The 14906-nt window shown below is 59.6% G+C and overlaps 1 protein-coding gene and 1 pseudogene across 1 annotated transcript; both read right to left on the bottom strand.

The window, feature by feature from the left end:
- Window positions 1-242: 242 nt before the first annotated feature.
- LOC113987596 (class II histocompatibility antigen, B-L beta chain-like) lies at window positions 243-1869 on the bottom strand (the record flags this gene model as incomplete). Its single annotated transcript, XM_039378416.1, has 4 exons — window positions 1860-1869; window positions 1475-1744; window positions 619-900; window positions 243-349 (listed from the first exon to the last, which is right to left on the bottom strand). Coding segments are annotated over exons 1-4 (669 nt in total), but the record flags the coding sequence as incomplete, so codon positions are not given.
- A 2428-nt stretch (window positions 1870-4297) lies between these two features.
- On the bottom strand, window positions 4298-6525 carry LOC113987595 (annotated as a pseudogene).
- Between the last annotated feature and the right edge of the window lie 8381 nt (window positions 6526-14906).

Here is a 14906-nt window from a genome sequence, read left to right as displayed (position 1 = left end):
GGACTGGGGAGAATGAAAGCAGGGCCTGGGGGGAAACACGACCCCCCAAACTCAGTGTGGGGATGGACTGGGGGGTCCCGGCTGGGCCCGAGGCCACGGGGAGGGGCTGCGGCCACCGGTGGCTCAGGAGCTCTGTGGGGAGAGAAAAGGGGATGAGAGCGGGGTGGGGGGGCAGGGGGGGCCCACAGACTGTGGGAGAGCAAAGGAAGGAACACGACCCCTATTTGGGGACCCCCCTTTACCTTCTCCCGCAGGTAGAAGCCGAGCCCCAGCACCAGGAAGACCAAGCCCAAGACGAAGCCCCCGACCCCCACCAGGATCTTGCTGTGGACGGTGTCCGGTGGCATCTCTGGGGGGAGCCGGGGGGGTCAGCACCCCCAAAACCTCCTCCCACGCACCCCCCGGCACCCCACAGAGCCCAGCCCGCTCTCCCCCAGCCCACTCGGGGGTCCCTGAAACCTTCTGCCAGTCCCTCTTCAGCCCCTGTAGGGATCCCACCAAGCCCCTCCCAGACCCTTTAGGACCCTCCCACCCCCCTCCCAGCACCCCCAGCACCCACCAAACTCCCTCCCAGTCGCCCCCAGTCGCCCCCCCGGTGCTGGGGGGGCCGGGCCGTACCCCAGTGCCGGCTGAGGGGGTGCTCCAGGCTGACGTGCTCCACCTGGCAGCTGTAGGTGACCCCGCGCCGGGGGGGGATTTCCAGCAGCACCAGCACCTGGCAGCTCCAGTCCCCGGTGGGGACCACGTCGGTGGCCACCACGTGCTCCGGCAGCTCCTGCCCATCCTGGAACCACCTCACCTGCACCGGCGCAGGGTAGAAATCCATCACGGAGCAGAGCAGGCGGCCGGGGCCGGGCTGGGAGCTCGACGGCACCAGCGAGATGGACACGCTGGGGGGCACTGGGAGGGACGGGGGAGACACTGGGCTGAGCTGGGGGGCACTGGGAGGGACTGGGATGGCAGTGGGAGGGACTGGGAATAGAGTGGGGTAGAAGGGGATGGGCTAGGGGTCACTGGGGAGAGAGTTGGGAGATGTGGGAGTGAAGTGAGAACGACTGGGAATGAACTGAGAGGGTCTGGAAGTGGAGGTAGTGGGACTGGGAATGACTGGGATTGACTGGGAATGACTGGTCTCGACTGGGAAGGAAGCGATGGGGACTGGGAGGCTGAGTGGTGGTGAGGGAACTCTTTGGTTTGGGTCTGCCTGGCAACTGGAGCGTCATCAGAGAGACGCGCTGGGATTGGTTGAGGGGCGTGAGCTCGGTGGCCCCAGCGGGGAGGAGACGCGGGGGGGCACTGGGAGAGACTGGGATGGACTGGGATGGACTAAGAGGAACTTGGAGTGTGCAAAAGGCCACGGGAACGGGCACAGGGAGGGCTGAGAGGTCTGGGGTGGTTCCCAGGGAGGGTTTGAGGGGCTCCAGGGTCATTTCCAGAGCAGGGGCCGAGGGGACCCGCTCTGCCCCACGCTCACCTCTCCTCTCCACGCTGAACGGGGTACCAAGCTTGTAGTTGTACCGGCAGTACGTGTCCACCTGACCCCGTTTGTACTTCAGATATTCACGGTGGCTGTTGTAGTCTCTGGCCTGGATCTCCCCAAATGGGGTGTCCCCCACATAGACCCCCACATCGCTGTCAAAATGCAGGAGCTGCTCCCGGTTGTAGAAATGCCTCTCCAGGAACCTCACCTGCTCGGTGCCGTTAATGAAATGACACTCCTGCTTTCCCATCCACTGCAACACCCCTGTTTGAGCAGGACACAGGATAGGGGCTGCCCCGTCCCCCCCCATCATCCCCCAGCCACCCACAGAAAGGTGGGAGCTCAGGGGGCCACCCCAGACCCCCCTTTCCCAACCCACTCCGCCCCATGGACGCCCCATCACCAGCTCTTGAGTGAGGGGAAACCCCCCATCAGCCCCCGGGGATGGACACGGTGGTTGGGGACACCCCCCTTGCAGATCCGACCCCCCCCCCGAGCCCCAGGGAACCGCTCCAGGGCTCAAGGAAAACCCAGGGACCCCCAGGGCACCCCTCTGCCTGCTCTCCCACACCCCCTTGCCCCCCTCTCCCACCCGTTTCCTCTCACCCCCGAGACTCCCCCGTCCTCCCTTTGGGGCTCCCACCCCCCTCCCACTCACTCCGGGCCTTCCGACCCCCCTCGCACTCACTTTTGGGGCTCCCATCCCCTCTTTTCTCCCCTCTTTCCCCCCCTTTCCCACCCCCCCGCTCACCCGACAGCTCCTCGCCCGCAGCCGGGGGGGCTCCCAGCACCACCAGCACCGCCAGCACGGCCCCAGCTCCCCGCACACGCTCCATGCCCAGCGCCGGACAGCTGCTGACAGCCCAAAACCAGCCGGGCGGCGCCGTTTTGGGGGGTTTGGGGCGCGCTGGGCTTGGCTGAGGGCGCAGTTGGGGCCCTTTTTTCGAGGCGTCTTCCCGGCGACTGATGAGTCATCAGCGCGGCGCGCTGGGATTGGGCGCGGGCGGCGTGGGCGCTTTGGGATTGGCTGAGGGCCGTTGGGGACCCCGGCGGCAGGCCCGGGGCTGGGGGGGGTCCAAGGTGGGTTTTGGGGGGTCCCGAATTCCTGGAGATGGCATTTAAGGTGATCTGGATGCGTTGGAATCAGTTTCTGGGTGGCCGCGGGTGCCCAATAACCCCCCTCTTCCCGGGATTTTGGGAGTCCGGGAGTGCCCAAACCCCCCTGTTCTCAGGAGTTTTAGGGTCTGGGAGTGTCCTAACCCCTCTTTCCCAATGTTTTGGGGTCTGGGAGTGACCAAACCCCTCTGTTCCCACAATTCTGTGGGTCTGGGGATGCCAAAACCCCCCTGTTCTCCCTATTTTTGGGGTCTGGGAGCACCTAAAGCCCATTTTTCAGGGATGTTTGGGGTCTGATAGAGCCTCAAACCCCCCCGTTCATGAGGGTTTAGGAGGCTGACATTTGTCCAAACCCCCCTTTCCCTGGATTTTGTGGGTCTGAGAGTGCCCAAACCCCCTGTTCCGAGGATTTTGGAGGTCTGACAGTGCCCAACCCCCCCAGTTCCCAGGATTTTGTGGGTCTGAGAGTGCCCAAACCCCCCCGTTCCCAGGATTTTGATGGAGTCTGGGACTGTCCAAGCCCCTCTTTTCCAATAGTTTGGGCTCTGGGAGTGCCCCAACCCCCCTGTCCCTGGGATTTTTATGATGTAGGAGAGCCCATACCCATGTGTTCCAAAAGTTTTGTGGGTCTGAATGTCCCCAACTCACCTGTTTCCGTGCTTTTTAGATGCTGATGGTGCCCAAACTGCTCTTTTATAAGATTTGAGGAACTGGGAGTGCCCAACTCCCTCGTTCACACAAATTTAGGGGCCTAGGAGTAAATAACACCCTCTTTTCCAGGATTTTGTGGTTCTGGGACATCCCAAACCCCCCCTGTACCTGGTTTATTGGGAGACTGTCATTTCCCAAACCCCCCTGTTCCCAGGATTTTCAGAGTCTGGGTGTGTCCAAACCACCTTTATCCAGGATTTTACAGGTCTGGGAGTGCCCAAACCCCCCTGTTCACAGGAGTTTTAGGATCTGGAAGTGTCCTAACCCCTCTATTCCAATATTTTGGGGTCTGTAAGTGCCCCAAAAACCTTGTTCCTGTGACTTTTAGGGTCCAGGAGAACCCATACTCCCATGTTCTCAAGACTTTTGTGGTCTCAGTGTTCCCAACCTGGTTGTTCCCACAATTTTGGGGGTCTGGGAGTGACCCAAACCATCTTTTTTCACAATTTTGGGTTTCTGGGAGAACCTAAACCTCCGTTTTCCAGGATTTTTTGAGACTGGGAACCCCCAAACACACATTCCTGGGTTATTGGGAAGGTGACATTGCCCAAACCCCCCTGTTCAAAGGATTTTCAGAGACTGGGTGTGTCCCAACCTCCCTGTTCCCGGGTTTTTGGGGGGCTGACCTGTCCCAAACCCCCCTGTTCCCAGGATTTCTGGAGTCTGGGTGTGTCCAAGCCCCTCTTTTCCAATTTCTTTTGTGTCTGGGAGTGCCCCAACCCCCCGGTTCCTGGGATTTTTAGGCTCTGGATGTGTCCAAACCACCTTTCTCTAGGATTTTGTGGATCTGGCAGTGCCCAAACCCCCCCGTTCACAGGATTTTCAGAGCCCCCCCCCACTTCTCCCCAACACCCAGGACTGCACAGCACTGAGAAGCTTTACTGGGAACACTGGGAACAGCTGGTTAGTGTGGAAAGAAATGCAGGGAAGGGGGGGACAGGCGACCCCCCCAAATGAGCGCAGGGTTTGGGGGGTCCCGGCTGGGCCCGAGGCCACGGGGAGGGGCTGCGGCCGCCGGTGGCTCAGGAGCTCTGTGGGGAGAGAAAAGGGGGTGAGAGAAAAGGGGCTGGGGGGGCAGGGGGGACCAGAGGCTGTGGGAGAGCAAGGGGGGGGACACGACCCCCATTTGGGGACCCTCCTTTACCTTCTCCCGCAGGTAGAAGCCGAGCCCCAGCACCAGGAAGACCAAGCCCAAGACGAAGCCCCCGACCCCCACCAGGATCTTGCTGCGGACGGTGTCCGGTGGCATCTCTGGGGGGAGCCGGGGGGGTCAACACCTCCAAAACCTCCTCCCATGCACCACCCGGCACCCCACAGAGCCCGGCCCGCTCTCCCCCAGCCCACCCGGGGGTCCCTCAAACCTCCTGCCAGTCCCTTCCCAGCCTTTTGGGATCCCACCCGGACCCTCCCGGACACTTTAGGACCCTCCTACCCCCCTCCCAGCACCCCCAGCACCCACCAAACTCCCTCCCAGTTGCCCCCAGTGTGCCCCCGGTGCTGGGGGGGCCGGGCCGTACCCCAGTGCCGGCTGAGGGGGTGCTCCAGGCTGACGTGCTCCACCTGGCAGCTGTAGGTGACCCCGCGCTGGGGGGGGATTTCCAGCAGCACCAGCACCTGGTAGCTCCAGTCCCCGTTGGGGACCACGTCGGTGGCCACCACGTGCTCCGGCAGCTCCTGCCCATCCTGGAACCACCTCACCTGCACCGGCGCAGGGTAGAAATCCATCCCGGAGCAGAGCAGGCGGCCGGGGCTGGGCTGGGAGCTCGACGGCACCAGCGAGATGGACACGCTGGGGGGCACTGGGAGGGACGGGGGAGACACTGGGCTGAGCTGGGGGGCACTGGCAGAGACAGGGGAGAGGGCTTGTAGGACATTGGGAGGGATTGGGATGGCACTGGGAGGGACTGGGAATAGACTGCAGTAGAAGGGGATGGGCTGGTGGGTACTGGGGAGAGAGTTGGGAGATGTGGGAGTGAAGTGAGAACGACTGGGAATGAACTGAGAGGATCTGAGAGTGCAGTGAGAGAGACTGAGAATGACTGGTCTGGACTGGGAAGGAAGCGATGGGGACTGGGAGGCTGAGTGGTGGTGAGGGAACTCTTTGGTTTGGGTCTGCCTGGCAACTGGAGCGTCATCAGAGAGACGCACTGGGATTGGCTGAGGGGTGTGAGCTCAGTGGCCCCAGTGGGGTGGAGACGCGGGGGGGCACTGGGAGAGACTGGGATGGAGTCCAAAGAACTGGAAGGGGTCCAAAGACCACGGGAAAGGGCACAGGGAGGGCTGAGGGGTCTGGGGTGATTCCCAGCGAGGGTTTGAGGGGCTCCAGGGTCATTCCCGTGGCAGGGGCTGAGGGGACCCGCTCTGCCCCACGCTCACCTCTGCGGTTCACCAGGAACGGGGTGGACCTCCTCGCAGTTGTGCCGGCAGAGCCTGTCCACCTCACCTCGTTTGTACTCCAGCCTTTCTGGGTCACTGTTCCAGTAGCTGGCCTGGATCTCCCCATCCGGGGTGTCCCCCACATAGACCCCCACATCGCTGTCGAAGTGCACCAACTGCTCCGGGTTGTGGATGTACCTCAGCACCTACCTCACCTGCTCGGTGCCGTTGATGAAGTGACACTCGTGCTTTACCATCTCCTGGAACACCCCTGTGTGTGCAGGACACGGGTCAGGGCGTGTCCCGTCCCCTCCCCATCATCCCCCAGCCTCCCACAGCAGGGTGGGATCTCAGGGGGACAACACCGGACCCCCCTTTCCCACACCTTTCTGCTCCACGGACGCCCCAGCACCGGCTCTTGGCTAGGGGGGAACCCCCCCATCAGCCCCCGGGGACGGACAGGGGGGTTGGGGAACCCCCCACTGCGCAACCAACCCCCAAAACCGCAGGGAACCGCTCCAGGGCTCAAGGGAAACCGAGAGACCCCCATGGCACCCCTCTGTCTGCTCTCCCACACCCCCTCTTTCCCCCCTCTCCCACCCCTTTCCCACCGTCCCCTCAATCCCCAGACTCCCCCGCCCTCACTTTGGGGCTCCCACCCCCCTCCCACTCACTCTGGGCCTTCTGACCCTCCTCCCACTCACTTTCGGGGTTCCCACACCCTGTTTTCTCCCCTCTTTCCCACCCCCCCGCTCACCCGACAGCTCCTCGCCCGCAGCCGGGGGGGCTCCCAGCACCACCAGCACCGCCAGCACGGCCCCAGCTCCCCGCACACGCTCCATGCCCAGCGCCGGACAGCTGCTGACAGCCCCAAACCAGCCGGGCGGCGCCGTTTTGGGGGGTTTGGGGCGCGCTGGGCTTGGCTGAGGGCGCAGTTGGGGCCCTTTTTTCGAGGCGTCTTCCCGGCGACTGATGAGTCATCAGCGCGGCGCGCTGGGATTGGGCGCGGGCGGCGTGGGCGCTTTGGGATTGGCTGAGGGCCGTTGGGGGCCCCCGCGGCAGCCCCGGGGCTGGGGGGTTCGGGGGGGTCCGTGGGCTGTAGGGGGAGGGGGGAGCTCAGGGCCCACCAAAAATGCCCAACTAGGGCTCCCAAAGCTCAGGGCAACCCAAAAACGCCCAGCCAGGGCTCCCACAGATCAGGGGAACCTCAAACAGAGGATCAAGTTGTCCCGGAGCTCAGAGTTGCCCCAAACAAGAGGGAGATGGGGGGCTGAGGATGCCCAATCCCCCTTTTCCCAGCATTTTTGGTTGTACTGGGTCTTAGTTAAACAAGATTACAACTTAGAAATTAAGAGACTTCTGGTGGAAGTGTGGAAAAGAAACAATTTTTTATTAACAAAATCTGAAGAAACAACAAATGGTGCAACCAAAAACTTTGAGAAGAAACCAAACAAAGTCCCAAATCCCCAGGTGGGGGGGAGAAACTGTCCCGGCAGTTCAAAGCTCTCGCAGCCCCGTGTGCTCGCAGCCAGCAGTGAAGGAGTCCCTTTTCCCAGGGGCAGTCCCCAAAGCAGAACACCTCGCTCCCAGATGGGTCGGGCTCTCTCTCTCTCAGTCGCTCTCCACGAGGTGTCCCGGGGGGAAAAAACTTCCTCTCAGGAACAGAGAACACTGGGAAACAATTCCAACACCTCTTTTCAAACCTCTGACACCTGCTTCCCAGACATTCCCAAAGAAGGGGCTTCCCGTGGCCTCGAGCCAGGGACCGACCTTTGTATTGAACCAACTCCTGGAGAGACACGTTCCCATCCCTGTCCCCATTCCCATTCCTGGGGTTCCCATCCCTCTCCCCATTCCAATTCCTGGGGTTCCCATCCCTCTCCACATTCCCACTTCCTGCTGTGCCAACCTGCTCCCAATGTCCCCGTTCCTGTCCCCACTATCCCTATCCTGGTCTCCCATGTCCCCATTCCCATTCCTGGCGTCCCAATTCCCATTCCTGGTGACTCCAACCTGCTCCCAATGTCCCCATTCCCATTCCTGCTGTCCCCAGCCTGCTCCCAATGTTCCCATTCCCATTCCTAATGTTCTCATTCCCTGCCCAGGTGTCCCCATTCCCATTGCTGATGTCCCCATTCCCATTCCAGGTGTCCCCATTCCAATTCCAGGTGTTCCTACTCCCATTCCAGAGTTTCCCATCCCATTCCAGGTGTCTCCATTCCCATTCCAGGTGTTCCCATTCCCATTCCAGGTGTCACCATTTCCATTCCTGGTGTTCCCATTCCCATTCCAGAGTTTCCCATCCCCATTTCACGTGTCCCCATTCCCATTCCTGCTGCCCCCATTCCCATTCCTGTTGTTCCCAGTCTGCTCCCAATGTTCCCATTCCAATTCCCAATGTTCCCATTCCCATTCCTGATGTCCCCATTCCCATTCATGGTGTCCCCATTCCCATTCCAGGTGTTCCTATTCCCATTCCAGAGTTACCCATCCCATTCCAGGTGTCTTCATTCCCATTCCCGGTGTGTCCATTCCCATTCCTATTGTCCCCATTCCCATTCCAGGTGTTCCCATCCCACCTCTGTTTTCCCTATTCCCATTCCAGGTGTTCCCATTCCCATTCCAGGTGTCCCCATTCCAATTCCTGGTGTCCTCAATCTGCTCCCAATGTTCCCATTCCCATTCCAGGTGTTCCCATTCCCATTCCACGAATTCCCATTCCCATTCCAGGTGTTCCCATCCCAGTTCCTGGTGTCTCCATTCCAATTCCTGGTGTCCCCATTCCTATTCCTGGTGTCCCTAACCTGCTCCCAGTGTCTCCATCCCTCTCCCCGGTGTCCCCATTCCCAATCCAGGTGCCCCCATTCCCAGGTCCTGATGTCTCCATTCCCATTCCTCTTGTTCCCAGTCTGCTCCCAATGTTCCCATTCCCATTCCAGGTGTTCCCATTCCCATTCCAGGTGTCCCCATTCCCATTCCCCCTGTCCCCATTCCCATTCCTGGTTCCCAGGGAGGAACTGCCGGATGCCGGAGGAGGAGCCAGAATTTATTGCCCAAAGCAGGAGATTTTCACACCAAAATTAACCCTCGGTGATGTCACCACTCTCCCTGTGATGTCACTGCTGTCCCCGTGATGTCACCAGTGTCCCTGTGATGTCACCACTGTCCATGTGATGTCACCGCTGTCCATGTGATGTCATCGATGTCCCCGTGATGTCACCACTGTCATTTCCCCTGCTGGTTTACCTTAAAACCAGCACACCAGGTCTGTGCCCAACGGGGGTCCCTGTGGATCATCCAACGCGGGTCCTCCCATGGCTGATGGAGTTGGAGCAGCGGCCGAAGCTCTTCCCGCAGTCGGGGCACTCGGGGCTTCCATTACTGGTGGGTCCGTGGGTGGGAGGGCAAGGAAGAGCTCTGCCTGAAGCTCTTCCCACACTCCCCACAGTGGAAGGGCCTCTCCCTGATGTGGAGGCGACGGTGGGTGTAGAGGGTGGAGCTGTCCCACATTCCCTACACGTGTAGGGCTGTTCCCCAGTGTGGATGTGCTGGGGGCTGAGCAGCTTGGGGCTTGTGCTGAAGCTCTTCCCACATTCCAAGCACTTGTAGGGCCATTCTCTGGTGTGGATGCAACGGTGTTTGCAAAGGCTGGAGCTGTCCCTGAAGCTCTTCCCACACTCTGCACACGTGTAGGGCCTTCCCCACTGTGGATCATCTGGTGTCGGAGCAGGTTGGAGCTCTGATTGAAGCTCTTCCCACATTCCTCACACATGTAGGGCCTTTCCCCACTGTGGATCATCTGGTGTCGGAGCAGGGTGGAGATCTGAGTGAAGCTCTTCCCACATTCCTCACACATGTAGGGCCTTTCCCCACTGTGGATCATCTGGTGTTGGAGCAGGTGGGAGCTCTGTTTGAAGTTCTTCCCACACTCCCCACATGTGTAGAGTCGTTCCCCACTGTGGATGCGACAGTGCTTGCGGAGGTTGGAGCGGTCACTGAAGCTCTTCCCACACTCCCCACATGTGTAGGGCCGTTCCCCACTGTGGATGCGACGGTGGGTGTGCAGGGTGGAGCTGTGCCTGAAGCTCTTCCCACATTCCTCACACATGTAGGGCCGTTCCCCACTGTGGATCATCTGGTGTCGGAGCAGGTCAGACATCTGAGTGAAACTCTTCCCACATTCCTCACACATGTAGGACTTTTCCCCACTGTGGATCATCTGGTGTCGGAGCAGCGTGGAGATCCGATTGAAGTTCTTCCCACATTCCTCACACATGTAAGGCCGTTCCCCAGTGTGGATGTGCTGGTGGTTGAGGAGGTTGGTTCTCTTGCTGAAGCTCTTCCCACATTCCAAACACCTGAAGGGCTTTTCCCTGCTGGGAGGCTGCTCAGGGACCACCAGCTCGCAGCTCCGCCTCAAGCTCCGGCCCCCTTCCCGGCACACGCTGGCTCTTTCCTCCTCACAGCCCCCTGGGCTGGCTTTGCAGCCCCTCCTGCGGGGGCATCTCCGGCCCTTTTCCTCCCCGCTGCCTTCCTGCGCCGGGGAGCCCTTCAAAACGGCCTCTCCCACCAGGCTCTGCCGCCGGGATTTGTCCTCCGCACTCTCCGGCCTCACCTCGGGGCCTGGGGCAGGAAGCAACAAGGACACGCAGGGGATTTGCCTCCGGCCCACAGGGAAGCCCAAGGACATCCCCCCAACTCCAGCCCCAGCAGGACGGCCACAAAAGACAAAAGACCGACCCAAAGGGGCACTGACTTCCTCCTCACCTGCCTGGGGGGCCCGCGGCATCTTCCTCTTCCTCGCAGCCTCCTCCTCCATCCGACCAAGCTTTGGGAAGCAGAAATCCTGCTGGGGGGGGAAACAAGGTGTGAGCACGTTGTCTTGAGGGTTTCTCCTGCCCAAGTCCAGCTCTAGCACTCACTGGGCATCTTGTGCCCATAAAAACCCCAAAACAACAACATTCAACCCAAAAACCCCTCCCAGGAGTTCCTCCTCTCTGCTCTCTGGGGTTAGGGGGGTCCCCCCTGTCTGGCCTGATGGCACTTCTGCCTGCATTAGGGGTCCCCCTTCTCCAGGCTGCCGGGGGTCCCGCAGCTCCGGGGGGTTCCCACTCACCGGGGTCCCCTCGAGTGTTGCCAGGGGGGTCCCAGGGCTCACTTCTCCCCACTCTGCCTCCCGGGGCCGGCCGGCCCTCCTCTCTCGCCTCCCACCCTCGCAACCCTCTTGGCGCTCTCGGCTCCCACCCCGCCTCAAGGCCCCCCCTCCTCTCCACACTCCAAGGCCTTCCCCCTCTCCGGGACCCCCGCTTAAGGGGCCCGTTGCTCCCTCTCTGCTCCCCCCCCTCCAGCATTCCGGGGGTCCCCCAGCTCCGGGATCGCCCCTCTCCGCTCTCCCCACTCCGCGGCTACCGGGGTTCCCCCCCGGCTCTCACGGGGGGCCCCCAAACCGCTCTCGCCCCCCCGCCATTGCCGAGCCACCGCCAGGACCTTTGGGCTGCTCTTCTTTGTGCTCCCGCTCGGCTCCTCCCTCGGCTGGGCCGCCGCTTTTGGCGGGTTTCCTCCTCCGGGATCCACCCCCTGCAGCCCTTCCCCCCCTGGCCCAGCCCCCTTGGGCCCCCCTTGGGCCCCCCTAGGGCCCCCCTTGGGCCCCCCTTGCCCAATAAGTCTGATTATACAGACAAGCAATTGGTTTTAATCCACAAAACCCAAATGTAGAACCCAGCACCCTGGGCCATGAACAAAGTGCTGTTCCTTGGGCCCCCCCCAGTCCAAAGTAAAGGGAGAGGGGATAAAAAACCTACTGGTGGGAGAGCTGTTGCAGTCTGGTCAAAAGTGGGGATTGCAGTCCAGTTGAGGGGGGTGGTCTCAGGCTGGTTGAGAGCGGTGAGCTGCAGTCCTCCTCTGGATCCCACGAGTGCTAAAAAGGTTCTGAAACTCCAGGTTTATATATTCTCCAGTTCAGGCAGGAATGCCCAGTCCTCCCCTCACAGCGGGCAATTCCATAAAAGGATGCTCAGTTCGTTCCCTCAGAGCGGGCAATTCCATAAAAGGCTATGAGGATACTCAGAGCGGGGAATTTAATAAAAGGGCCTAAACTCGGTCTATTATAAATATTATAATTAGACGTAGCAATCATATGAATATGTATGTAACATGTTGCAATCACTCGTAGAAATTGTATAAAATGCTGTAATTTCACTGGACAGACAGAGCAGTTTGTCCAGCACGAGCTGGCTGCTCTCCAGCGTTGCCTAATAAACAAACCTCGCTGCTTAAAGACTAACTCTTGTCTCTGAGCAGTTCTCTGCGCCTTCTTGGGGGCAAAATTGGCATCATGGGGCAACTGGGAGCAACTGGGACCATGCTGGGGTAACTGTGATTGTACTGAGATCATACAGGGATCATACAGGGATCATAATGGGAGCAACTGGGTCTCTGCCCTGAGCAACTGGGAGCAACTGGGATCACACTGGGAGGAACTGGGAGCAACTGCGACCACACTGGGGGTAACTGGGGTCATACTGGGATCACAATGGGAACAGCTTGGTCCATGCTGGGGGCAATGGGATCATCTTGGGAGCCATTGGACCCACAGTGAGGGTGACTGGGGTCATACTGGGAGTGACTGGGAGCATTCTGAGGGCAGGTGGGACCATGCTGGTGGAACTGGAATATACTGAGAGCAAGTTGGATCATACTGGGAGTGACTGGGATCATACTGGGAGCAACTAGGACCACTTTGAGAGTGACTGGGAGTGGCTGTGAGCAACTGGGATTATGCTGGCAGCTACTGGGAGCAACTGGGAGTGAGTGGGACCACATTGACTGCAACTGGGATATACTGAGAGAGACCAGGAGTGACTGGGATCATTCTGAGACTGACTGGGATCATAGTGGGAGTGACTGGGAGTGCCAGGGATCATCCTGGGAGCAACTGGAACCATAGTCAGTGACTGGGAGGAACTGGGAGCCTGCTGGGGGCAAATGGCTTTATCCTGGGAGTGCCAGGGCATGTCTGGGTTCATCCTGGGTGTGAGTGCCACCATCTGGGGTGTCACTGGGATCCTCCTGGGATGGTCCTGGGAGGGACTGGGAGGGAGTGGAACTCTAGTGGGGTGACTGGGAGTGACAGGGATGATACTGGGAGTGACTGAAACACAGTCACTGGGTGAATGGGAGCAACTGGAACCACGCTGAGGGCAACTGGGCTCATACTGGGCTCATACTGGGCTCATACTGGGCTCATCCTGGGAGTGACTGCAATAATACTGGGAGTATGTGAGAGGCACTGCAACCATACTGGGGGTGACTGGGAACAAACTGGATTCGTACTGCAAGTGTCTGGAAGTTCCTGGGATCATACTGGGGGTGACTGGACTCAGAGTGGGATCATCCTGGGAGCAACTGGGACCATGCAGGGGGCAAATGACATCGTCCAGGCAGTGACTGAAAGTGCCTGGGGCCAGACTGGACTCAGACTGGGAGTCCCTGAGACGGAAAGGAACCATCCTGGGGGAAACTGGGAGCAACTGGGACCACCTTTGAGGGCAATTGGGATCCAATTGGGAGTGACTGGGAGTGACTGGGATCATACTGGCAGTGACTGGAACTACATAGAGGGGAACTTGGAGCCAGTGGGGCCATGCTGGAAGTATGGTGGAACTGGGAGTAACGGGGAGTGACAGGGTGCATGCTGGAGGCAACTGGCATAGACTGGGAGTGACTGGGATTTTACTGATGGGAACTGGAAGCATCCTGGGGCAAGTGGATGTAACTGGGTATGACTGTGAGCATGCTGAGGGCAACTGGGATCTACTGGGAGAGTCTGCAACCATCCTGGGGGTGACTGGGACCACACTGGGAGTGACTTGGACTGGGAGCACCTGGGAGTGACTGGATGTACAAAGGGGCAACTGGGATTGACTGGGACCATGCTGGGGGAAGACTGGGACCATACTTGGATTGAGTGGATCTGTGCTGGAGGCAACTGGGAGCAACTTGGCCCATGCTGGGGTAACTGTGATTGTACTGGGATCATACCGGGATCATACAGGGATCATATGAGGAGTGACTGGGTCAATCCTAGGGTCAACTGGGAGCAGCTGGGATCACACTTGGAGGAACTGGGAGCAAGTGGGACCATGCTGGGGACAAGTGGGATCACACTGGGATCCCAGTGGGAGCAGCTTGGCCCATGCGTGGGCAAGTGGGCCCACAGTGAGGGTGACTGGGTTCATACTGGGAGTGACTGGGAACATTCTGAGAGCAGTTGGGACCATGCTGGTGCAACTGGGATATACTGGAAGTATGCTAGAGGTAACTGGGATCATAGTGGGAGTGACTGGGAGCACATTGGGAGTGACTGAGAGTGGCTGTGAGCAACAGGGATCATGCTGGAAGGTACCGGGAACAACTGGGAGTGAGTGGGACCACACTGGGGGCAACTGGGATATAGTGGGAGACACCAGAATTGACTGGGATTATACTGGGACTGACTGGGAGCAACTGGGACCTCGCAGGGGGTAACTTGGATCCTACTAGGAGAGACTGGAATCAGACTGGGAGTGACTGGGATCATGCTGGGATCAGACTGGGCATGCCTAAAAGTGAGTGAGATCATCCTGGGGGTGACTGGGCCCATCCTGGGGGTGACTGGGCCCATCCTGGGGGTGACTGGGAGCCCCTGGGCCCGTGCTGGGAGCCCCTGGGCCCCCCTGGCTGGAACTGCTTTCCCTCCTGCGGGTTCTTGGCAAAGGCCCCAAAGCACAAACTCTGCTCCGAGCCCTCGGGCCGTTTCCTCCCTTTGGGCAGCAGCAGCTCCTGAGCCCTGAACAGGCTCCTGTCCCCTGCAAACACTTCACCTGCCTTTGAGCTCTCAGTGACTCACACAATTACTGAATGTTTAAACTTGCCTTTTTCTCTTATTTTTCTTTTTTTTTGTCTTTCTTTCCTCTTTATCCTTTCTAAAATTCCCCCTCCTCTCTCTTTCCCTCCCCTCTCTGTTCCCCTCCTCTCCCTCTGTTCTTTGTGCCGCCAGCATGATCCCAGTTGCTCCCAGTATGATCCCAGTCCCTTACAGTCACTCCCAGGATGGTTAATGTATGGTCCTGGTCACTCCCACTATCATCCCAATCACTCCCAGTCACTCCCAATTGGATCCCAGTTGCCCCCTAGGTTGTCCCAGTTGCTCCCAGTCCCCCCCCAGGATGGTTCCTTTCCCTCT

The sequence above is a fragment of the Pipra filicauda genome, unplaced genomic scaffold (genome assembly GCF_003945595.2).
Source record: "Pipra filicauda isolate LSUMZ 115617 unplaced genomic scaffold, ASM394559v2 scaffold1380_size15286_pilon, whole genome shotgun sequence".
NCBI lineage: Eukaryota > Metazoa > Chordata > Aves > Passeriformes > Pipridae > Pipra > Pipra filicauda.
Note: the sequence above shows the minus strand (reverse complement) of the source record. Positions and strands in the feature narration are given on the sequence as shown.